Source organism: Echiichthys vipera, assembly GCF_963691815.1.
Source record: "Echiichthys vipera genome assembly, chromosome: 16".
Taxonomy (NCBI): Eukaryota; Metazoa; Chordata; class Actinopteri; order Perciformes; family Trachinidae; genus Echiichthys; species Echiichthys vipera.
Genome location: NC_139841.1, coordinates 8,378,853 through 8,404,271, shown reverse-complemented (window position 1 = coordinate 8,404,271; position 25,419 = coordinate 8,378,853). Strand labels below are relative to the sequence as shown.

At 40.8% G+C, this 25,419-nt stretch overlaps 1 protein-coding gene across 1 annotated transcript in view; it reads left to right on the top strand.

Annotated features, from left to right (window-relative positions):
- Nucleotides 1–1,852: 1,852 nt before the first annotated feature.
- The window catches only part of npr2 (natriuretic peptide receptor 2), a gene marked incomplete at its 5' end in the record, with an annotated part of 68,292 nt that continues 44,725 nt past the window's right edge, over nt 1,853–25,419 (top strand). The window contains 8 exon segments of the mRNA XM_083930370.1: nt 1,853–1,888; nt 1,891–1,950; nt 1,953–2,658; nt 13,826–14,007; nt 17,938–18,051; nt 18,381–18,516; nt 21,141–21,235; nt 23,982–24,117. Of these exon segments, the coding sequence (XP_083786496.1) occupies nt 1,853–1,888; nt 1,891–1,950; nt 1,953–2,658; nt 13,826–14,007; nt 17,938–18,051; nt 18,381–18,516; nt 21,141–21,235; nt 23,982–24,117 (1,465 nt within the window).

Sequence of the window (25,419 nt, the reverse complement as noted above, 5' to 3'; positions counted from 1 at the left end):
TATTTGTAGGTGTTTTGTATCTATTTGTGGTTGTTTTGTATCTATTTGTGGTTGTTTTGTATCTATTTGTATGTGTTTTGTGTCACTTGTGGTGGTTTTGTGTCTCTTTGTGGTGGTTTTGTGTCTCTTTGTGGTTGTTTAGTATCTCTTTGTGGTTGTTTTGTATCTCTGTGGTTGTTTAGTATCTTTTTGTGGTTATTTTGTATCTCTTTTTGGTTGTTTAGTATCTCTTTGTGGTTGTTTTGTATCTCTGTGGTTGTTTAGTATCTCTTTGTGGTTGTTTTGTATCTCTTTGTGGTTGTTTTGTATCTCTTTGTGGTTGTTTTGTATCTCTGTGGTTGTTTAGTATCTCTTTGTGGTTGTTTTGTATCTCTTTGTGGTTGTTTTGTATCTCTGTGGTTGTTTAGTATCTCTTTGTGGTTGTTTTGTATCTCTTTGTGGTTGTTTTGTATCTCTTTGTGGTTGTTTTGTATCTCTGTGGTTGTTTAGTATCTCTTTGTGGTTATTTTGTATCTCTTTGTGGTTGTTTTGTATCTATTTGTGGTTGTTTCGTATCTCTTTGTGGTTGTTTTGTATCTATTTGTAGGTGTTTTTTATCTCTTTGTGGTTGTTTCGTATCTCCTTGTGGTTGTTTTGTATCTATTTGTAGGTGTTTTGTATCTCTTTGTGGTAGTTTTGTATCTCTTTGTGGTTGTTTTGTATCTATTTGTAGGTGTTTTGTATCTATTTGTGGTTGTTTGAATCTCTTTGTAGGTGTTTTGTATCTATTTGTGGTTGTTTTGGATCTCTTTGTAGGTGTTTTGTATCTATTTGTGGTTGTTTTGTATCTATTTGTGTTTTTTTGTCTTTTTGTGCGGTCTTTTTTGTCTGTTTGCAGTTGGTTTGTTTCACTTTTTAGTCGGTTTATGTTTGTGGTCATTTTCCATCTCTTTGTGGTGTGTACCTGTCTCTTCCTGTGACATTTTGCAGGGGCCCTTGAGCCTTTGGGGCCCTGAGCCTGTCCCTAGTCACTCTATGTAATCAATCCATGTTTACCATAGCCTCTGACAACTACAATCTGTATGAAAGCAAATATGTCGACACTTGCTAAAAAATCATAAAATGCTGCTTGTGATAATTTAAACAATTGCTCAGCAGTAACTACCCTATGCACTGGAGACGAGCAGCATAGTGCACCCTGGGAAATAGCAGACAGGGGGCGACTCGTGCCCGTTTTGAGAGCTATATTCAAACACTGCAAAAAATAGGCCTGTCAACTATTTTAACATGTAATTCATCTTGTCGCACTCTGCTTTACACTAACATTTTCATTAAACAGGAACAACTTGGCTCCATGTCCACACGTGCGCATCATGTTCCCGATGAAGTTTCATTTGTGTGTTTGTTTTAAGAAACACAGAATCTGCCTTATTATGTAAATCAGTTGAATAAAACAGATCCCATTTGATGATAACATTTTCACAAATACCAATACACTGAAATCCGCTCAATTCACCTGAACACATGATGTAACATATTTACCTGAGGAACGCTCGTTTTAAGCCCGGTGGTCAGCTGATTAATGGACTTTTCTTGCAGTGTGTGACGTGTGGGGGCCGAGTAGAGGGCTGTTCTGACTTAACTTGCAGTCATCTGGATGGATGTTATCACTCTATGAGAGACTGGCAGTGTGAGGACCAGGCTGTGCTGGAGAAGTCGCTTTTGGAAGTACAGTAACTTCGTTTTAACGCGGATTTACGCAGCGGAAACGCATGGCACCGCCGGGCTGGCACAACAGGATGATGCAGAGACCGACTTTGTTTGACGTGTGAAAAAGAGAGAAGGAGTCAGGGAGTGAGGGAGACGGATACTTATGGTGTGGTGTCAGAGTTCCACAGTCGGCCGTGTCTCTCCTCTCCAAACGGTGCGCTCTCTGTGGCCGTACTTTCCTCTCCGGGACTTCCAAGCGGCTGGGACGCGATATGGGATGCAGGAGCGCGCTGAGATGCTGCCTGCTTGCGGCGCTGTCATGCTGCCTCCTCCCCGGCTGCAGAGGTAACATAACCGTGGCGGTGATGCTCCCGGACAACCACCACAAGTACCCGTGGGCTCAACCGCGCGTCCTCCCGGCCATCCTCATGGCGTACGAGGACCTCCACAGCAAACACGGGCTGCTGCTCGGCCGCTACATCAACATCTTGAACTACAGCACCGAGGACCCCATCGCGGGCTCGTGCGCCGAGAGCCGGGCGCAGGTCGTGGCCGTAGACGCAAAGCTTTACATCCGCCCGGACGCCTTTTTCGGTCCCGGGTGTGTGTACCCGCTCGCCTCCGTGGGGCGTTTCGCGTCCCACTGGAAACTCCCGCTGATCACAGCCGGAGGACCCGCGTACGGCTTCGACAAGCTGGAGGAATACCGGACCATCGTGCGCAGCGGGCCGTCCACCACCAAGTTGGGTGACTTCGCCAACGTCCTGCACACGCACTTCAACTGGACGTCCCGGGCCATGGTAATCTTCCACGACCTGAGGCAGGACGACCGGCCGCACTACTTTCAGTCGGAGGGGATCTTCCAGAACCTGAAGGACGAGATGAACATCACGGTGGAGGCCCAGCCGTACGAGGACGACTACAAGAACTATAGGGATATTATTAGTTTCATGAAGGAGCGCGGGAGAAGTAAGTTCATGCTGAAGGGGAACGTGTGATTGAAAGTTTTAAATGCTGCGATTTTACGCACGAGCAGTGACGCAAATTCTCATATCACCGCTGCCAATGTTTCTTATCCAGATACAGATACACATAATATTTTAGTTTCCCGCACAAGCTTGTCTTCGGAGTGTGTGACATTATCTCGAAATAAAGCAGATCACCCGCTGGTTACTATAAAGGTTATGTCAGTGCATGGAGAAGGAAATGCCTTCTAAGTGGATGCTCTGGGAAAACGTTTGGTAAAGGGATCTCACGCCTGCAGGAAGATTTATACAGTATCTCTAATTTGAGTGCATCAGTCGACCTGTGCCTTGAGCTGCGCGGGAGAAAACACTTTAAAATATATGATGTGTTTTCAGAAATGCTGCAGTGGGGGATTCCGCTCAGTGAGGTCACAGTGAAGTTTTCCCCCAGCATATACAAGCAGAGGTGGACTGGGATATGTTCAGGGAAAGCCTGTTTATTCCGGAGTTATGACAAATGAATGTTTAGGCTGTGGGCAGTCTGCTGCTGCTGCTGCTGGTGGTGGTGGTTTATCACCTTTGGAGGACCACCTGCGCTATTTACAAGGAGAGAGGGGCACGGAGGTTGCAGTTATATGCGTGTCTTTTCAGCCTAAACATGCATGTGTGCTTGACTTTTACGCATTCTGCTGCTGCTGTTCACTAACGAAAATACAAAAGGGGAGTGTGTAGAACAACCTCCTTGGATTTGAATGAAGCCAAACTTCATTCAAATCCAATCAAGTTTACTTTCTGGTGGAGATGCCAAAATTTCCAAAGATACCAAATATGTCAGGATGAATTTTGGGTGAATGTGTGTAATATCATGCACAAGCCTGGAGTCTTGGGATTGAATATTTCACTCAGTGGAAACATCACACAGCTTCGAGAACAGAATATTGTGGTCATGAGACGATTTCCCACCCTGGAAGCAAAATAAAGGGTAATAAAAGGTTAAGAGAATTCATTATGAAATATTTGATCCCGTCTCAAAACAGTCGTTGTGTTAACAAATGGAAATCACAGCTGTTTTGTTGATGAGGCGTTAATCACACACGCAGCAGAGCGTTCTGTTCTGTTCTCGCCTTAAGTTTAATTAACTGGAAACATTGCGGGGCTGACTCCATCATTACTGCTCTTGTGAAAAGTTAATTGTGTGACTGAAAGTCTGGATTGTTGCTTGTGCTTGCGTACAGCTGCACGTGTTTGTGTATGAGGGGAGGCAGGTTTCAGATATAACAGAAGAGCTGAATCCACCAAGTGCATCATTTGTAAGAAACTTCTGAGGAAAATGAAAAGGTGGTCGTGGGCCCTATAGGCCACTGTTTGTTTGCCCACCCCCATTGTTAATCATGCTTTAGCAGAAAAAGACCCGATGGAAGATCCTTAAAAATCCTGTCAACTTAGACATTTTCTTTAGTAGATCTTGGTCCTGCTGTGCTTTCAGTAGTTGTGCTCCGCTATCACATTCCCTTTCTGACATTGTGCTGTATACTGTAACAGTGAGGGGCATACCATTTGACAACAAAACTGACCTTATGGACCCTGATTGGGTAAATGTGTCCCATATCTATCCAATCGGCAACTTCATTTGTTTTTAATGTTTCTAAGGGCCTGGTAAATCCGGGGCCCCTGCACACCTGGGGCCCATAGACTGCAGTTTAGGCCAGCCTGTGCATTGATCCGCCTCTGCCTGTACCCCTTACAAGTTTTAATATGTGGCCTTAAATCATTAATTAGCACAACTAATATAAGCATAAGCCATGCACAACTTTTGTGTTTCCAGGTATTGAAAACCTTTTGACCTATCCATTTTTTTGTAATATGGCATGACAGACATAAATGTTAATAATTAATTAAAGTAATAGCCGGAATCAAGCACGTCTTTCCTGGAAATCTTAACCAGCCTGCCAAAAAAAGGACAGGAGCTACACAATAGCCAATCAGAAAGTAATATTATTATATCTGGGTGAGATTTAACGCAACGCCCAATGAAAAAAAGTAAAGTTTCCTGGAATTATTCATGTGATTCTGCTACAACCACTGGAGCTCCGAGCATCACTCTGAGCACAGAGTAAGTCATCTCCCCTGTTCCTGCGACCCATAACATTTAACATCCGTGTTCATGGGTAGATTACACAAACAATATCCAATGTGTTCATGATAGTGCATGAGTTTCAGAGGCGTTAGTTTTCATCTTTGAACTTTGGGGATAGCTAGGCTAACCATTCCCCTGTTTCCAGTCTTAATGCTAGACTAGGCTAATCACGTTTTTTTTTATTAATGTCTTATATATCTGATATTTAAATATTTAATAAAGCCATTAGTTACAACATAATCCTATTCATATTCCTCAATGCTTTGGATCAGACACCCGAAATCCAAGAAGTAGCTACTGCTATTGTGGAAAATGTGTCCAAGTAAGTCTTCTATTGGGTTTTTACTGAGGTAAAGTTAAAGAACCATTAGTGGAACAACAATGGAAACAATGGAAATCCCCCAAACTGAAGATAAGAATTAATAAAGTAATAGAGTGGTAAAACCTCCAGTTCTGGGGATTTCCATCTTTTCAAAGCAGTTAAAGGTATTACATGCTCCCCTGAGACTGCCCTCCCAAGAAACAACAATAGCATCTGTTTTATGTCTAATCCTAACTAACGTTTTGGTAACGTTAGTTTGTGACAGTTTTGGAAAGCACTGACAAAGTCTTGGGTCTGATCAGAAAACACACATGAGCAGTTTTGAAAATTCCAAATGATGTGTTTTAGTTTGGTGGTTTAGTTTGTATTTTAGTTTGGGGTTCCTCTAGGTTCAGATAGTTCTCTGAAAGACTTTGGGTAATGTTTTAAAGCCGTTAGCTGTGTTTCCATTCACACCTTTTCATGAACATTTTCCAGCATTGCATTAGAAAAGGTACAAAATCTAAATTACATACAAACTTAATTTCTTTTACACTTACTTGAGATTGGATTTGTCTTTGTGGAAAAGGAGTTCATGCTAAATGGGATTTGGATATGTAACCTTCTGGATATCCCCATAATGTGTCTCCAGGCAGCATGAAACATGGCCACTATTAGCTGACATGATAGAACAATTCAAACTTTCCCAATTGAACCAAAATCCTGAAGACCTGAGTCCATTTTACTGTCATACTGCAGATGGTTTAGATGGCCAAGGTGACTGGTTTGGTTTAACTTAGGAACCTCTACTTCTTCTACTCTGTTTACTGGAGGACAACAGCCATGTGTAGCCTACAGCCGCTAGATTTTTTAAAGATTATGTTTTGGCCTTTATATATCTTTATTAGTGACAGAAAATGGAAGTTATAGCATAACATAATAACAATTAATAGGGAAATATTGTGTTTTCCACCTTAACTTTCACCCAGTGGCTGTAGAAATATATTAAATTTGGAAATTTACAACAATTTACACACAATTATATGCATCTAATGTGGGTCTATGTCAGAAATGCAAAGATGATCCTGATATTCAGCTGTAGTGCATGGGCGTGTTGCAAAACTATTTATCTCCCTGTACTCCTGGGAACGTTTAGGAAGGAATTATATTTGGAACCAGCTCAACAACTCAGAGCAAAGTTTGCTTCCAACCAGTAAATCTTGGAATATTAAGGTTTCTGGCGCTGTGAAACTAACAAGAGTTTTAAACGACCTATCTGTTGTTACAGTAACGCATCAACAAATAATGGGATAAACACAGTAAAGGTAATTAAAGGGCGGTGCAGCAATGAGGGAAAGAGGTGAAAGGTGCAAGCCGCCAAACATCCCCCCTTTCCCAAATGAATTATGGAGCTACCGCAGTGAGCTGGAGGTCGTAGGAACTAATGGTTTCGTCAGGGCTTGTCCTGACTTGGCATCCAGCTTACTTTTATCCCAACAGATAACCTCCAGGCTATCAGCTCTGTACTGCAGCCGACTGCCAGCTGGGTTCAAAAGGCAAGAGGCTGAGCCAAGGTGGGAAAGGAAAACTGGGGCTGTCAATGTGAAGCCACACATAATTGGAGCTTTGACTGCTGACCAAGTAATTGTGTGCTGCTGTGGAGCCAAACACCCCTCCCATCACCACCTCTAATTCTTAAAATTCCTCATTTTAATATCTGGAAAATGCAGATGTGGGAAGCAAGTTGTCAGGAACCTTTTGCCTATAAGTATTTTTCCCTCTGTGAGAACATTTCTTCTAGCCACTCGCGTATATTACCAGCATTTGGCTAGTAAATGGTGAAATATTTCTATATACGTTATGTATTTTATGTTCACATTGTGTCATTGCATCGCCACCTGCAAATTCACATCCACACGCGTCTTTGCATTGCCTGTTTAATGGTAGAAATGCGGGTGGTGTGAACGATGATGGTGTAAGGATGAGTGAGTATTCTCTAAAGATAGAAAAGATCAAAATTGGAATTTGGCGTTGATAGGATACATACATAAAACATAGTGGATGTTAGGTGGAGGCAGGGGGTCAACAGGGACTCAGGGGTACAGCAGGGTGAGCTTTTGCATTAGGGCGCACTCACACTGTCCATCCGTACCGTGCCCCGTGCTTTAGGTTACTTGTTCCCCCTTCCTCTCCCCCTGCGGCCCAGGCCCGTTTGTACTCACACTACCTGGGCCTCGGTGAATGCTTCTTGCTGCCTATACGTCATCACACCGTAACACGTCACACGCATTGATTGACGTCATCGCGATGCGTAGCTTTGTTTACAAATCTTTCCATAGACCTCTGAGTTTTTGTGCGTTTTATATTTTCATCCGACCAAATCTGCAGTAAACACTCCACCTCCGCATCACACCAACGTGAACCTTTTGCTGCCATTGTTTTAAATGCATGGTCTGTCCTTCTTTTTTATATGTCCCAACAGGCGCACATAAAATTACGTCAGAACTGCCCTGGGCCTCGTGCTCGTGGTCATACAGGTGCGCACACTCGGGCTTGTACATGTGCAAACGTGCTTTACAAAAGCCCACCTCTCCCAAACGGGCTGTGGACGGCAACCGTACCACGTCTAGGAGCGGTACGGTTGCCGTCAACAGCCCGTCACACTCACACTGGTCAAACGAACTAGACTTTAGCCGTGAAACCTGTTTGGGCAGTGGTACGGATGGACAGTGTGAGTGCGCCCTAAGAGTCCCCTAACCAGTTAATCCAGAAATAGATAAACTCATAGAACACTGCTGTTTTCAAAATCTCCAAATGTGAACATTTCAGAAAGTCACCGTTGAAGTTGATGCTAGAGTCCATTTTAGTAATATATAAAGTGTTTTATCAAACTCTCACAGTCCATACAAAAACTATTGGAATGGAAAAAAACAATGTATGATGTGGTTTCTGAGAAGACATGTTACTGTTAATGTACTGTGAAATTCCACCCACCTGCATCATATTGGGGCAGGTAAAACCACAAACTGTCTGTGAGTCACACTGTACTCTTTAAGTAAACATGCGGAGAACATCTTCTAGCTTTGGTGCAGTGTGAGATGAAATCAGTACTGAACAGCTCCCAACACATTGTCCAGTGACACTCCCACCTTGATGCTTCTGAGTCCATTAATGCCACGCAGAGGGAACATTTCAGCTGTATGAGTGGAACAATACATCCGGTTGTGTTGTGTGTTCTTTTTTCTTTTTCAAGTACATGCCAGTGGTTTGCAGCTCTCTGCGAGTGATGAAAAGGCTGTCTCTTCACAATGGAGCCCAGGTAGTGCATCTGGGTAATTACAGGAATCCTGTTTCCTGTGAAAACACTCCCTGGATGCAACAGTAGCAGAGGGTTAGATTATCTAGATGTTGCTTTCACATATTTAGTTTTGCCAAGTTTTCTATGCAGGTGAATGCTGAAATCCCCCCAGGCAGATTAGAGGATGAAGAAACAAAGAGCTGGAGGATAATCTTCTTTGAAACAGACTCTGCTGCAAAATAAACAAGACACACAGAGTCATGTTAGAAAATCCAGCCCAGTGATAAAAACATTGAGTGTAGCTTAATTGGCTTGCTTTTTGTTTGTGCACTTGCATGTGATTATCAATGGAGCCAGGAGTCTCAATTTGCAAAGCAAACACAGCGTAATTATGAAAATGAATGTTACAAATATGCAGGGATATGACTTGTTTCCACTGGTGCAGAGTTGAACTAATCTAACACATTAACTCAATTTTAATCTTTATGAGGCTTCAACTTGTATTTTCTTAAAAATCAAAGACTGTATAAAACAGCAACGTAGTTTCCGTGACACCACCCACGTTTTTGAAGAGCCAAAACGAAGCTCAATGTGAGTAGCTCCAGCTGCTGATATCTTGACAGTGCCTGACTCAGCCTGCTCCCGGCTGATCCAAAAAGAGGTGGAGCGAAGGCGGAGTGGAGGCAGACCAAATTAAGCCTGGTTGCTGAAGGGTGGCACCCACCTGTCACCTAACACAGCCATGCCCTTAATTATGCATAACTATAAGCTTTGCTATAATTTAAACAGGTGACTTATACCAAAAAAACGTCCCCCATGTCATGTAGCTATAAACACCTAAACCTTTTTTGTACCATGCTGTAAACATGTTTATTTCTGATGTAAAGTTGGGCATTTTAACATGGAGCTCTATGGGGATTAACTCACTTTTGGAGCCTAAAATGATCATTTGAGGAACTGCAATTTTTGTTCCCGCTTGATTTTCCAGCACCAGATGTTGCCATTTGGGGGGAAAATCGTCCATTTCTAACAGATCAGCTTTCCAGACATTCTAATCAAGTGTCCTTTCCTTGATAGTCAATCCGTCTTGCAAACTGATGGGTCTTAATATAAGAAAGTAATGGAAAAATGGAGGTTAAGAACACCAGCACCACTAAGCCAGAGTACTGCTCCTACTTTCGGTACTAAAACTGTTTAGAGAAGTGTTGAATCAACTTCTCACTGCTGAATTGTGTTGTCTTATACTAAGGTGTTTCTTGTCCACTCCATTGATGTTGATGAGGCAGAGTCAAACAGGGACATTATTACATTCATGAAGGAAGGACTGTTGTGTCCCAAATAAGCCACTGTTGCACGCTGTGAAAAGTACAACACTATTGGCCGGGGTTAGGCAAGTGCAGACTTCCGCAACTTTAATGCAATTTACAAATGCTTCATAATAAAAGTCACAGTATGTTTGGCCAGCTAAATGCTTTTAATGTGAAGCAATAGCAGTAAGAAAAGCTTGGCTTGCAAGCAGTGACTTTATACCCTGATACAGCTGAAGGATGGTAAAGAATGAACAGTGAGATCATGATTACATGTTGCATCGGTAGTTGATCTGAATCCCACATGGGATCTGCAGACTCCGCCACTCACACCGCTACTACTGAAGATGTCGTACCAGAATGTATCTACATTAAATGGCTCCTGCCAAAAAAATCTAGCATAAATAGTATCAACGATGGGAGGTTTGATACAACCACAATTAACAGCCAATCAGCAACACACATTCTCTGTTTGGGATATTTAATCCACAATGCAGATTGTGTCTTCTGGAAAAACATCCCTCTTAACATATCATCAGTTCTTTTATCCAGCTCCCAGGAGATCTTTTTGTTATGAGGGGAGATAATGTTTTAGGACATTGCTTTCCTTGGAGTATCATTATCTTGAAAACATGGCGGACTATTGTTATCAAAGAGAAAGCTCACAGAGAGCTCACACATCTGTCATAGTTGTGTGTTATTGTGTGTGTTATATGAATAAGAGGCTTATGATGCATTCAGCTCTGGATCAATGACAAAATACACATCGAAACAGCAGATCACAGGATGTAGCCTACAGAATGCGCCAAGTTTTCACAGTGCAATAGTTAGTGAGAAAATAGGGAATTTGCTATCTTGCAATGTTGAGAAATATTAGAAAAATCAAATCAAATCCTCGATCTGCATCAACAAAAACAAATGTATTTAAACCATTCAACCAATGAAATCGGTTAACACGTTTGAGATATCTTGCGAAATCAGACAAAACCAAAAACAAAACAGTGTTGAAAACAATCACTTCTTAGTTGAGGTGAAAATGAGACTCGATAATGTAAAATTATTCAAACAAACATCTTATGAATCTGAATATGGGACTTAACAACAGGCTTAATAATATAAGAAGAATATTTTCTGCAGTGTCGAGAGCAGAGCAGGGCTCATTACCATCCCGGAACAACTTGTACTAAACAATTTAATATGCTTTTGTGTGAGGTAGAACCTCGGCAGGTCCATATCCTCTGCGACACACAGGACATTTTCCCCCTGACTGTGTAGCACATTTATTTTGGGAGCGGTCCAGGAGACACCAGGGCTCCTTGGCGTAGTGAAGCATGTTGGAAGAGATGAGAGTTGGGGTCTATTCAGTAGCCGACTTTGCTCTAACACATGAGGAAATGTCTGCTAACTGGGAGGACTGCCTCGCAGCTGGCAGCAGCCACTCTGACTACGCTGCAAATGGAAATAATGCTACATTTTTTTATTCATGACTCAACAGCAGGAGGGTGTAGGTGGCAGGGTGAAGGTAGTGGGTAGAGACACTGTCAGAGCCTGTAACAGGGGCCTGGAGTTTGATTCCTGCTACGGAAAACAATGAAGTGTCACAGTGTCGTTGAGCAAGACTGTGTCTAGCTGCTCGATGAAAATGTCTAACTTACTATCCATGTTTGAATAGGCAAGGGTGCTGAAACTCAATGCTTTTTAGTGCAGACCAAAATGTGTCCCAAAAATGTCAAATGCCAAAAGTTGGTTATATTCTGTTTTATGTAGGCAAAGTTCTTGTACGTCTGCTTGTGTTTAGACAACATTAAACATTTGAAAACTTTGGCTTGTTAAATGGGAATGTGCAGTGTGAAGTTTGTAGAATAATAAGAAAAAAATCTTGATTGGAAAAAGTATACATTTCCTATTGTTACTGAAACATGGGTATTGGCAAAAGCACCAAAAACCTTAACTGATACCCAGCAGTAAGTTTGACATAATAGGTCATTAGACTGCTCTTTGGAAGCATACACATGTACGTTTTCTGATCTGACGCCACTAAAGAACGACATTACTTTTCGCTGTAGGCACAAAAACAGCTTGGGTAGTGTGCAGGAAAGTTCATGGTTTGAGTTCAAATCTTAAACTGTATAAAATATGGACGTTGTCTCTGTGACATCACTCAGGATGAGCCAAAAGGAAGTGTGCGTCTCCCGGTGGCTCTGGCCATTTTGGCAGCACCGAACATCACCTAACTCCCATCTACAGTTGTCAGTTAGCTATAGAGACCAAACTGTGTTTTGTACCAGGCTGTAAACATTTGTTTCTACTGCAAAGTCCAGCTTCTCAACATGGGGGTCTATGGGGATTTACTCACTTGTGGAGCTAGCCTCAAGTGGACATTTGATGAAACGTAGAGTTTGGAACGTGTGTGTTGGCTTTATGTTTGCCACTTGGTTAAAATAAGTACTTTGTGTATGTTAGCAGACTTTTGTTGGTGGGCTACAATAATCATGACTTGGTTACAGTCAGGGCACGACCATGGTCATAGTTAAAAGAAAAGTGAACAGTGACTGTCACTTGGAAACCGGAAACGAACAGCAGTACAGCCACATGTTAAAGTCTAACATTTTGTAAATCCATCTATCCACCTCTATCTCTCCTCGAAACCCCTGCAACCACTACAACTTTGTCCATTTAACGTATGTGTGTGTGTTGACTTTGGGCAATTGCTGAAAGGACTAATTCTGGGAGGACAGTCTTGTTTGAATCCTTTTCCTGCCACTAGTTATTTCCACTGTGAGAAGTCCATTGAACCAACATTAACCATCATCTTTGAATGATTTATGTTTTTTTTGTTTTCATGTTTGCAAATGCTACAGAAGACTGCGCCAGACCTTGACATCTATTTGAGTCACACATTGCAAAAGCTGAAATAGCTATATTGTATATGTGAAGAGAAAGAGAGGACTTTTCTAGAAATGCCTACAACTTGCAGCAAGTATCATAGGGCACTTGAGGCACATATTTTGACTCAAATGTCTGGCTGAATGCTGTACCATCCACTTCTCATGTTATGCTGTTCATTTCTATATGTCTTGCTGCCATAAATGTAAAAAAACATGACACTCGACTAGGGATAAACAAGTCGTGAACAGGTTCTTGTTGAGAAGCGGGAAACGATTGGAATTGGAATCTTATTCCTCTGAGCTTATCAATTTCTTTAATCAAGAAATTGATAAGCTCAATCTCCCCTCTAAATTTGTTAGAGGGGATATGGTGAAGGCATTGTGTTTTTCTAATAGTTACGCATTGCAAAACAATGACATCAAACACACGCATCTACGCTGCTGGAAACTTGCAACAAGACAGAGAGGAAGAAACAGTCCAAAGCGATGCTTCATTACACAGTTAAAGACGACAACAGTGCAGCTTGCAATATCTGTAAAATGATTATTTCAATTAAGGGTGAAACATCCGAACCGTAGGCATTAACCTCCAATGGTCACGGTTAGGTGGTTAAGGCTAGGCATCGACCTTGAATGGTTAAGGTTAGTATAACAGAAATAGAGTCCATTAGCCCACCTCCTGCTCTCCAGCCTCACTTATGTCTGACTTGTCTGTGTGCCTGTTACAGATGGTGATCTGCCTCTGCTCTTACATCTGGGGTTTATGCGTGCATGCTTACCGCTTGTTTTGAGTGTAAATAATCAATTGTGGCTCACTGTTGAAACTAGAAGTAAACAGGTGGCCAAACAAATTCAGATGTAGACAAAAATGTAGAACACTGTGTCAAGTCCTGTGGTGTAAACGTGGCCTCTGACTTTGCATTGAGAGCGATGGAATTTATTCACAAACACTGCAAAAAAATCTCCATTTCATCAAGTCATTTTGGCTATTATTGAGACCTAAAAGTCTTGTTTGCTTCAGATAACTTAAGTTAACTCTACCAGTGTTCTATGATTATTTCAGCCTGTTTCAAATACAAATGGGCTTGTTACAATGGTTATGTTGAGTATCAGAAAGAAGACAAAGTAATGCAGGTTGCTCTATGAGAATGGGGAAAAATCACACTTCAATGAAAAGCAATATTTTAAAGAAATAAGTGGGTGCTAATGTTTGTTTGTTTTTTTGCTGTTCTGTCTGCAGTTGTATACATCTGCGGGCCCCTGGACACTTTCCTGAACATCATGAAACTGTTTCAGAGTGAGGTCCAGGACCCAGAAAACTATGCCATTTTCTACCTGGATGTGTTTGCGGAGAGTTTGGCGAATCGTAAACCGTGGCAGAACTCTGACACTGACTGGGCCGATCCCATCACAGTCTTTAAGGTACAACGAACACAGAACACATACACATCCATGCACATGTATGCACTCATACACAGTCAACAGAAACCCTGTCTCCTAAGAGTTATGCTCTCATACAACTAAACAAAATTCTCAATTACGTTCCAAGGGAAGGACGTAACGTACTTCACTTACATCACATACAGTATGTAACGTACTATCTGAACAATATTCATTGAGATTTGTTAGAGGGGATATGGCGAAGTACCTCCTTATTTTAACCTATACCAAGTAGTTTTGTTTCAATCCACAATGTTAGCCATTTGTTCAAAACTCTGACCATTTCACAGGGTCTGCTTTTCGCTCTTAACAGGACGTATAATCCACGACAAAATACTTTCCCCTTGAGATGTTACTGGGAATGCATTTTATTTGTAGGAAAACATCCTTTTTTTAGGAGACAGAGTTGCAACAACCATCCATCTGTTGATAAATTGAGACTGTGGTCACATTCTTTGTAGATTTATTGAATGTGAACTGTCACAGTTTCACCCGCTTTGTAATTGGAGGCAGGAAATTATACAAGACCAAAACCACCATTTGGCAGAAATGGACGTCTCTGACAACGCATATTTTATTCACTGTTACTGTTAGTTACCCCTAAATCCCATAATCTTTATCAGACTCTACTTTCTGTGTTACGCAGATTTAAGTCCTCAACTCCAGCTGAAAACAGACCGTTGGTTCATATTTCATTGTTCATCTTTCAGAATAAATTCCTTCTGATTGAAAATCATCCACCATCCATTAAGTTTCATAAAACAATCAGAATTAGAGGATGCTTTTATGGTAATGACACACATGTATGTGCACTCTAACTGATGATCTTGGGAGGCAACATCTTTGGGCACTTCACACTCCCAAGGGACAAGGACCTCTCAATCCTTCTGACCACGTTAAGGCCTGAAATCCTTGCTTGACATTAAAAAATATGGGGCGGTGTGTTTTCACAGGAAGCCATTTAGCCTTACAAATTAGTGCAGTGAGCCATAAGAGAGCGGGCACAGATTTGTCGCTTGTCTAATTTATCTCTCTAAATGTCACGCTGGCTTCTTGTAATTATCTATAATTCAGTGTTCACAAAGTTTTGATGGAGAGCAGCTTTCTGAATATAATTCCAGCGTAATATTAAATTGAATATGGCAATTTCAATCACGATGGACTCAACATATATTTGCTCAAATGCTTAAAACAGTTGTGATATCTGAAGAATTAACTGGAAATGAATGCATTCCCTTGCTTTCTATTTAGGTGGTGTTATTTTAGTGTTAATGCACAACTCCTCAGATGTATCCACCTTTTATCCCCCTTTGTCTTAACATTTGTTTTTCAGAAATGTGTTGTTGAACAACACTGCAAAAGCGGGTTAGGGTTAATGCAAACTGTGAATAATCAAATCATTACCAGCCACAACAGCCACACTTGGATCATCTTCGCCTCGTGAGTCTGTGTGTGTGTGTGTGTGTGTGTGTGTGTGTGTGCGTGTGTGTGTGTGTGTGTGTGTGTGTGTGTCTGTGTGTGTCAAAATGTAGCAGGAACTAACACGGGGGGGGAGGGGGGTATTTTACCAGGAGTTTATATGTCTTTCACTGCGATCTCGTTGCAACTGTGGAAGATACAGTCACGAAACTTTACAGGTGTAGTTGGGATCAAAATGAAGACCCGGTCTACACACATTCAAGACCCCAGATAGTGCGCTTTTGTGTCTGTTCATAAAGGCTGAATTTATTTGAACAAGAAAGCAATTTTAGGATTGGGGACGAGGTTTCATGACTATTTGAACTGTTTTGTTTTACAGAGTTGAAACGATGACTAGGTATAAAACAGCTTTCCAATCAAACACAGTGATCTCGTTATTTGTTATTTGTTTATTTTCTCCGTATGAACTGCTCCTAACCTTTGCTGCAGAGCAACATTTTGGCTCAGATTTTGCTGATCATGCAAGGCGTTAAATAGTCCGCAAGACATGACGCGGCTCATCATGGCACGGCTCATCATGACACTATGCTCCCTTTGCAGCAATACTTGTTTGAGGAAGTTTGTGGTGGGATTCATATACTTTAACTAAATAACATGAAAATGGTATACAGCTCTTTCAGTTAAGAGCAAAGCTAGATGATTTCATAGAAATGCCTAAAAACGTATTTTTGTGATAGCAGTAGATGCATCAACAGAATCAAAGGTCACTTAAGACAAATATTTTAACTGAAATGTCTGTCAGAATAGTTAGTTTCTCCATCCAAACGTTTAATCAATTATTACGCCGGCCTGTACTTTTAAATTCCTGTCCTGTACTGCAAATTCTAATCATATTCCAAATTAAAGATCGTGAAAGACATCATTTTAGGACCATTAATATTTTGGATCAATACCCCCTTTAATCTTACTTTTGCTTTGATCGTTTTAAATAAATCCTTATCACTAAAGTTTACATGCATTTTTCAAGATTAGGTTTTTGATTTTTCACATACAATATTACTTGAAATTATGTTGGCATTATACTACCTCATACGATTTAAGAGAAGGGGCAAAGTTTTCTTCCCCATTTGGCTACAGGGAAGAGTTTCTTCCTTCTCTGTAGCTTAATGAGGTACTGCCGAAATAATCACAAGTGATTTCAAGTAATATTTGTTGTGAAAATCGTAAATCTAATCTTACAAAGATTGAAAATATTTTTGCAAGTGGAGTGGTTTCATTTAAATCCAATCATTACAGACATATTCGAAAAATGAAAAAAGAACCATGATTGGGTGGTATTACCATGGCGGACTTCATCCCTGCTGAGCACATCACAAAGCACCAGTATTCTCACTGACCACAATATCGGTCTACTTTAAAATCAGGTGACAGAACAAATATTAACCCCTTCAATGGCCACCCCTTTTTTAAGAGTGTTGAGGGTGGAGAACTGTGTGTCAAGGTTTTTCAATCAGAAATAACTGATTAAATAAATAAACTGTAAAGATGTATATACATTAATATTTAAATGTATGAAAGCAATCCCCATGCTCACTTATGTCTCATAATATATTGCTACCATTGACATCATGTTGATACCATTTGTTACAAAGATTTGGTGCTAAATTTAACAATTCACCACTCAAGAATTGACAAAAAAATTTTTTTTTCCAAAATACAACATTTAGACACCCGGACCTTGAAGAACACCTTAAAAAAAATCAATGCTGTGACCTGATATGAAAAACTTTTCACATTCGGAGATCTCTGCAAGAATTGCATTTTTTCGGTGATTGAATGGCAAGCACTTCTTTTGTATAAAGTGTTCAGAAACTCCCTTATTGTCAAGAGGATCTCATCTCTTCAATTCAAGAAATGCTCTCACAATGATTTTACAATAAAATGGCTCCTATGGGAATTAACATCATCACACAAGAATACAACTGGGCTCATTGAATACAGTATGCAGACAAATTCAAATACAAATATTACAGAGCGCAGGTGTGTCCTTTACACACAATACATGTCTATTTCTGATATCAGATGACTGCAGAAGTATGCTGAAGTTATTTAGAGTCCCAAAATGCTAACAGGGTAGGGGTGACTGTTAGCTTTGGTCTGACCGTTAGCAGGCTAACATTTCAACGACTATTAGCTGGTAAGCCTGTTAGCTGCTTAGTCAGGTAGCAGTTTGTGACCAACAACAACAAACAATAAAAAGGTATCACTGTTGGGATTTGCAGTCTTTGCAGTTTAAATGACTAAAACCAAGACAAAATGAAGATACAGCATGTTGATGATTACTCTTAGCATAATTTTAAAACCATTTTGAAATTGAAGGATACAAACTAGACTAAATAACGTGCTAGATACAGGTTACAGGTAGAACATCAGAGTCACAGAACATTGGATGTTTTTTTAAAAAAGGTTTTTCCCTCTCTGTGTCTCCTCCAGTCTGTTTTTGTCATTACGTACCGGCCTCCTGATAATCCAGAGTACAAAGACTTCCAGAAGAAACTCCACGCCAGAGCTCAGAAGGATTTCGGTGTACATTTGGAACCATCATTGGTAAGTCACAGCCTATGAAAAACCGTATGCGTTCTCAGCAGCTTCATGACCTCTTTAATCTTTTATTAGATATTCTGTGGATAGAAAATCCCCACTGTGCTGTGTAATTGGTTGCAGTTAATGGTGAATGATGTAAGCAATTGATACTTCTCATTTTCACTGCTTTCATTGTAGGCTATGGGAGTTTAAGAAGTATTAGGCCTGCATTTCCTCCCTTAAATAATGTAACATTTTATTCCATCATTAAGGTTCTTAATCAGAACCGTGTGCATTTAAAATAACATCCCATGGTGGCTGGTTGTTCAAAAATGCCGTCTCTCTACTTACAGATGGACTACATTGCTGGAAGCTTCTATGATGGTTTTGTGCTTTACGCAAGAGCCTTGGAGGAGACGCTGGCAGACGGCGGAGCCCAGAATGACGGCATCAACATCACGAAGAGGACGCAGAACCGCCGATTCTGGGGTGAGAAAATGGGATTTAGCTTGAACTGCTTTCTAGATAAAGTACTGCAGGAATTAGTCCCCAGAAATGAGTTAGCCTTTCTCAAAGTCAGCAGGTTTTTAGAATGGGATTTTGGTTAGATTTCTTAAACAAGGTGTTGTGGTTAACACAAGCTTAAGAGCCTTTTGTTTGCCACGGATCTTTTATTCCATTAAACAATTCCATTGGCTTTTTTTTGAGGAACCGGGGTGATGCTAACTTATGGGTTGGCCTACACTAGCACAAGTACTGTATGTGGGTTCCAGTGATATCATCGGCCTTGTGAGAGGTTAAATAACTGGATCTCCACACCAGATAGTTGGACCAGTCCCAGCCTGGGGCCCGTTTCACAGAGCAGGTTTAGTGAAAACTCTGAGTCTGTTAACCCTGAAATGAGGGAAACTCTGAGTTTTCTGTTTCACAAAGGGAGGTAACTCAAACCAGAGACAGAGGGGTAACTCTAGCCTGTTTCACAAAGAGAGGTAACTTAACCTCTCGGTCAGTTACCATGGCAACATGCTCTCTGAAACTAACCTGGTCGGGACCAGGTTTTTCTCAGCAAACCTTGAGTTTCTCTCTGTCTCCGCCCTCTTTCAGCCACACGCGGTGTTTGATTTCCTCATTAATTCAGTCAGCAGGCGAGTTTTGGCGTAGTATAGTTCCGTCTGTTTTTTTCAGAAAATCATTGCAAAAAAAAGTCATTAGAAGTTATTAGGTGGTGACTATTTCACTACCATGGCAAGTCCTTTTGATAATGATCCTGTGGATGAAGCTGCAGCAATACTGCGCAGAAAGTTAAATATCCGTCGGGAGATGATTATCAGACCGCGCATAGACGTCCTTAATATACTGCAGCCACAATTACAAAATTAATGAAATGGATCTTTTGAGCAAGTTGAATGTATTTGACTCAGCGTTTCCTAAATATAATCCCAGCTTTTCTCGCAATTCATAGGTTCAAAAGTGTGTGCTTTTAGTTGGGTTACCTGTATATAAACTACTCCTATAGGTGGAAACAACAGCCTTCTGATCCAGAATATCACCTATAATGCGAGGGGGTGCATTTCACGGCAGGGGTTCTGAATACGGCACAACACCGTTTCATGTCACAGTCCATCATTTACATACACAGCCTTATCCGTCCTCACATTTCCAACATTAACAACCAAAGTCATGCTCTCATATCCCAGCAGATATTGTGTGTTGCGCTCCTTTTTTTGCAAATGGGAGTTTTTTATACAACATATAAAACAGCCACAGCCACTATGTTTAAACTTACGCACTGACCCGAGCAGCAATGTTCTCCCACGCCGTCTCCCTCTCTTTTGCTGCTGCTGCTGCAAAAAAACCTGCTCAAACTCTCCGTATGAGCGCATTAATATTTCCAATGCCAGTGGTAGCGTAGCGCTCCGCTTCCCCGTTGCCATGGTGACTCGTCGAATCAGGGCTCCATTGATGCTGTCTTTTTTTACTTGTGGTTCACGCGCTTAACTCCAGGTCAAACTACTCTGAGTTGATCAACCAAACGCAAATTAGCGGTTCTGAAACCGAAAACTCAGAGTTTCCTATCTCAGAGTAGATCAACTCAGAGTTCCGGGTTAGACTCAGAGTTTTTTGAACCTGCTTTGTGAAACGGACCCCTGGTCAGATGCGTACATGAACTGATGAAGCCTCTTGGATGAGAGGTGAAACGTCTCCCTAGACAAATAACCAAGTCAAGTTGCTTTAGACTGAAATTGCTTTGAGGATAACGATGACCTGGACAAATGAGAACATTCACAGGCTTAAAAGATAAATGTTTTACTGTTTGATGTACTGCCACACTGATTCCTTGTGGATATGTGACATGGCTGCCACTCACATAATAATGGTGCTCTCCAATAAACATGAGGTAAGGCCAGCCAAGAGTCCAGCCCAGCTGTTATTGTAAAGCACCATTGAAACCAAAAGGTGATTCAAACCCTTCAGCACTGTAATTATTGTGTTATTGAAAAATGATCACACAACACACAATTAATAGTCAATTGCCTGCTTTGGGTGCTGCTCACACGCTTCCTTGTTTACATTGCTGGCTGCCAGTTCTGAGCTCACATCATTTTGGAAGAAGCAGAACAATGGGATGTTGTTGCTTCAGATTAAAAGGGTTGATGAGGGTTGTACTGCTCAGCATGATGGGAAAAAAACAAGGGAAATAGGGCCCCTGTTAGAAATAATAATGGAAACCTTTACTTCATTATTGTGGATGCTTTGACAATGTTACCTGGTTTTGCAGAAACAAAAGCTTTTTCAAAAATCTAATACGGGCTCAGCAAATGCAATTTCTCATGTTCCAACTATTTTTCAGGCTTTAGTAATCAGAAGTTTGGAATGAGAAGACTTCACTGTGTAAAGGTATAGTTAGTCATCTTAAACAAAACAAACAAAACAAAACAAAATGAAATAAATCAATTATATCGGTATAGCAAAAGCAAACACTTAAAGAAGTAGAAAAGGCAAATCATCTGTTTTTGAATGGGAGCAGATGCAATGAGCACTTCTCAGTTTGTGAAATGACAGTATATGAAGGTGAATCAGACCCTTCATTTGGATATTGTTTCTGATTATAGGAGTGACGGGACTTTTTACCACAGACCACAAAAATGCCAGGGATATAGACGTCAATTTGTGGGCGATGACCAACCAGGAGACAGGAGAGTACGGGGTAAGTCATCCTTTTACTTTGTTCCCGCCGAAATTTTGCTTTGTTTTAATGTGTGTGTTATTTTCAACAGTGTTTGTTATCAGGGCGAGTAGCTACTGAACTGACATTTTGATGTTGACTCTTGCTTTAAAGCTACTGTGTTACTTTACTATGTAAAGAGATGGTACTTTTCTACTGTGGTATGAAATGGTTTTTCATAAAGCAGGAGTTTTGGAAGATTTTAATTATCGGGAGCGAATTGACTTAAAAGAACACAAGTCAGTCAGTCAAAGACTGCACTTGAACACTGATTTTAGTGAAGAAAGAATGTCAGTAAAGAGCAGGGAGGTCGGCTGACTGGACCAAAATCTCAGCTTACACTTTATTGGATTGAATTTTCATAGATGCCCCAAGGTGAAAGAATATCTGTGGACAACATTTTGAATATTTTTCAGGGAAATGTTATGATTTTAATGATTTTCATGTATTTTCTCTCAAACCTGAATCTGGACTGTAATGACAGATAGTGGAACAATGCACCAGGGGTTTTTAGGGAATTTTAGGGCGCCCTCACACTGTCCATCTGTACCGTGCCCAAGCACGTTTCACTGGGGAAAAGTCTAGTTCGTTTGACCAGTGTGAGTGCAACTGTACCGCGTCTAGGAGTGGTGCGCTTGCTGGTCACAGCCTGTTTGGGAGAGGTGGGCTTTTGTAAAGCCCCTTTGCACATGTGCGAGCACGAGCGTGCCCACGTTTACAAGCACGAGCACGAGGCCTACGGCGGTTCTGACGTAATTTTTTTGTGCCCCTGTTCGGACATTGAAAAAAGGACAGACCATGCACGGACATTTAAAACAATGGCAGCGAAAGGTTCACGTTGGTGTGATGCGGAGGTGGAGTGTTTACTGCAGATTTGGTCGGATGAAAATATTCAAAAACAGTCGACAAGATGCACAAAAACTCAGAGGTCTATGGAAAGATTTGTAAACAAAGCGACGCAACGCGATGACGTCATCAATGCGTGTGACGTGTTACGCCGTGATGACGTATAGGCAGCAAGAAGCATTCACCGAGGCCCAGGCAGTGTGAGTACAAACAGGCCTAGCCTGCGGGGGAGAGGGAGGGGGGGACAAGTACCCTAAAGCATGGGGCACAGTACGGATGGACAGTGTGAGTGCGCCCTAAGGGGACATTCTTAGTGTTAATGCACAACTCCGTTTGTCAAGTCGAGTTTCACAACCTCACAATTTTGAAACCATTCTTTCAGAAATATGAACATATTTTTCTATAAACAGCCTTTTATTTGAAGGGCCAGTAACACTGATGAAGAATATTTGTGTATGTTGTGCTCTGCGATCATTGTTGTGAACTGTGAACTCTAGGGTAGGAAAAGTGCGTTAGCTAGATTTGACTTCAGTTTGAATTTCATAGTGGTCCACGGGGGCTGTCGGCGTGACTTCCTGCTCTCATTTTTCAAAGGCTTTTAATTGGTCCATTTATACGGCCAATTGACCCGAGTAGCCAGCAGCCTGGTTGAAACCATCACCGATTGGTTTCAGCTTTCAGAATCTCAGACTGCTAAAACACAAGATCAATATCTAAATGACTCAGGCTGATTATTTTCGGATGGATGGCTGATTATAAACATTTTATTGTTTCTCAACTTCATGTGACAAATTATTATCTGTCAAATGTATAACTACGCTGCTTATGTGTTAACAGTTACATAAAAAAATACATCCTCCATCATGCCCCTGGTTAAGATGGACTGTACCAGTTCACGCACCAGATTTTGAACCGGAAAATAGCAGGTTTTTTTTTTTTTAGTGCAATCTGGTTTAACTGTGATGACATCATTGGTGTGCATTGTGCAACTCCCTCAGTTGATGAAACATCCTTGATTACAATGGTTCCTTTTCAAAACTGGTGGAAATGCGGGCTGGTTCACTAGATGGCACCAAGGTTCATATCATTCTGAACGGAACCAGTTCGAGATCCTGTCCCCTGTCGGGGAACAACTTTTTTACATATTCGGTGAAGTTCCCCTTTTAAGACACGGCATTCAATGCAATGATATGTGTTTTTAACTTTGTTGCAACATTTCGAAGAGGCACATTCCTGTCTCAGCTCGATGATGCCCCCATGCACAAAGCCAGATTCTTAATGTGTGCGGGTATCCACATACATTTAGCTACATAGTGTATATTCGATGTTTACTACTTACATACTTGTGTATGTACTCTCAATTCATTTCTTATCTGCAGATGTAAATAAGCAAAACTGTTCATCTCAGCTTGCACACTCATTGGAGGTTTTGTGAACACATGCATGAAGTGAATTGTTTCCATGCAGTAACACAGGCCCTGACCTGAGATCCTGCAACTAGTCTATTTCAGTCGGCGCTCCCTCTGCCCTTTCACCCATCACATTCTGCATTGTTTTGATGACCCTCTGTCGGGGTGACGGCCTTTAAGGTTTTAGCACAGACAACACAACATGCTGGGAGCATTAGTGGAAAACTTAAGAACTCCTCTGGCTTGTGAGAAACACAGGAGTCCTGTTTCACTGCAGGACAACAGATGCTACTCATGAGGCTGTACTGTCATAATAGAGCTCACACACACTCAAGCAATCAAACGATACATGGATAAATGTGATAAATACATTTGAAATTGCTGTCGGACCATGCTGTCAAGTGAGTTTACAACAGGCACAGGGTATCTTTATTTTCATCCATTTAAGTGAGCATTTTCCTCTGTATTTGCAGCTTGTTGCGTACTACAATGGAACAACCAAAGACATAAATTGGTCCCAGACAGAGAAGATCCACTGGCCCAGTGGGGGACCGCCACTGGATAACCCCCCCTGTGTGTTTTCTTCAGACGACCCCTCCTGCAATGATGGTATTACAACTCTGCCTCATACATCATAAGAACTCTAATCAGACTTCAATCTGCCTACAGAGGATTGTTTCTGAAGTGAGGGAATCTCTAGAAACAAGCTACATAAGTGTGTGACTAATGAACACGGATTTCATGAAATTGCATGAAAAACATTATGACAAGGAAATTCATGCACAGCGTTATCCCACACTTAATGGCAGATTTTTTCATTTGACTTAGAGTAAGACTGAATCGCTCATCCGATGGATATTTCAATGCACTAATGCTTTGTTTATGTTATCACTGTCATCTCTACACTGCCTGTGATATTTCTATTGATGCTGTAATGATAAATGTGTTGACTCTAGAAGTGTAATATTTGAAGGGATACCAAGCAGTGTTAACAGAAGTGCTTGAAATGGTCTTTCTTATATGAACAGTCTGTCACAGATGATAAACTGAGGAGAAAACCACTACAATTCGAAATGTCTTTCGCTGTGAAGGAGGGAAACTGAGTGGAGGAGCAATTCATCTGACTGTCACAAATCTGAAGCCATTGCAGAGTTGAGCGCCTGGATGTCGCCTTCTCCAGTGTCGCTTTCAGCACCAGGGCAATGAATGCTCACGCATTTGATGAAACATATTGACGATTAACAGTTAAACAACATGTACAGACACACAGCCGTGTGTCATGTACCAACCCTGTCTCCTAAAAATACTTTACATTAGTCTTTGACGTATTACAAATACGCTTCTAATCATAATCCATGAACGTTTCATGTATAAAGACTGTATATAAGTGTAATTAGTATAAAAACATAGAATTGAATTTAATAAATTATTTCCATTTTCATCAATACCCTATCCAGCTATTTGAGTCAGTATCAGCATATGGCTGGGCGATATGAACAAAATGTTTTATCCAAGTATAGGTAATTGTATATCTCGATAACAATATATATATATATAATATATATATATGTATACCACTATATAACATGTTTTAAATATAAATAGTCAATATGAAATAACCACATGGTAATGCCTATTATTATATACCGCACAAATTCAATTCTTAACTAATGAAAACTACTTAGTATTATCTAATTTTATTAAAAACTTTAATGCAATGTCATTTGGATGTAAATATTCCCGTTACACAGATCTGATTTTCCGACATTGCAGTAGAAATGATATAGAAAAATATATATATATATGATAAATGTGATTTTTATATAATTTTAATATTGTCATATTGCCCAACTCTAGATAGATGCATCCCAAACTGTATGCAGTAAAGTGAAACATCTTCTGGTGTTGATT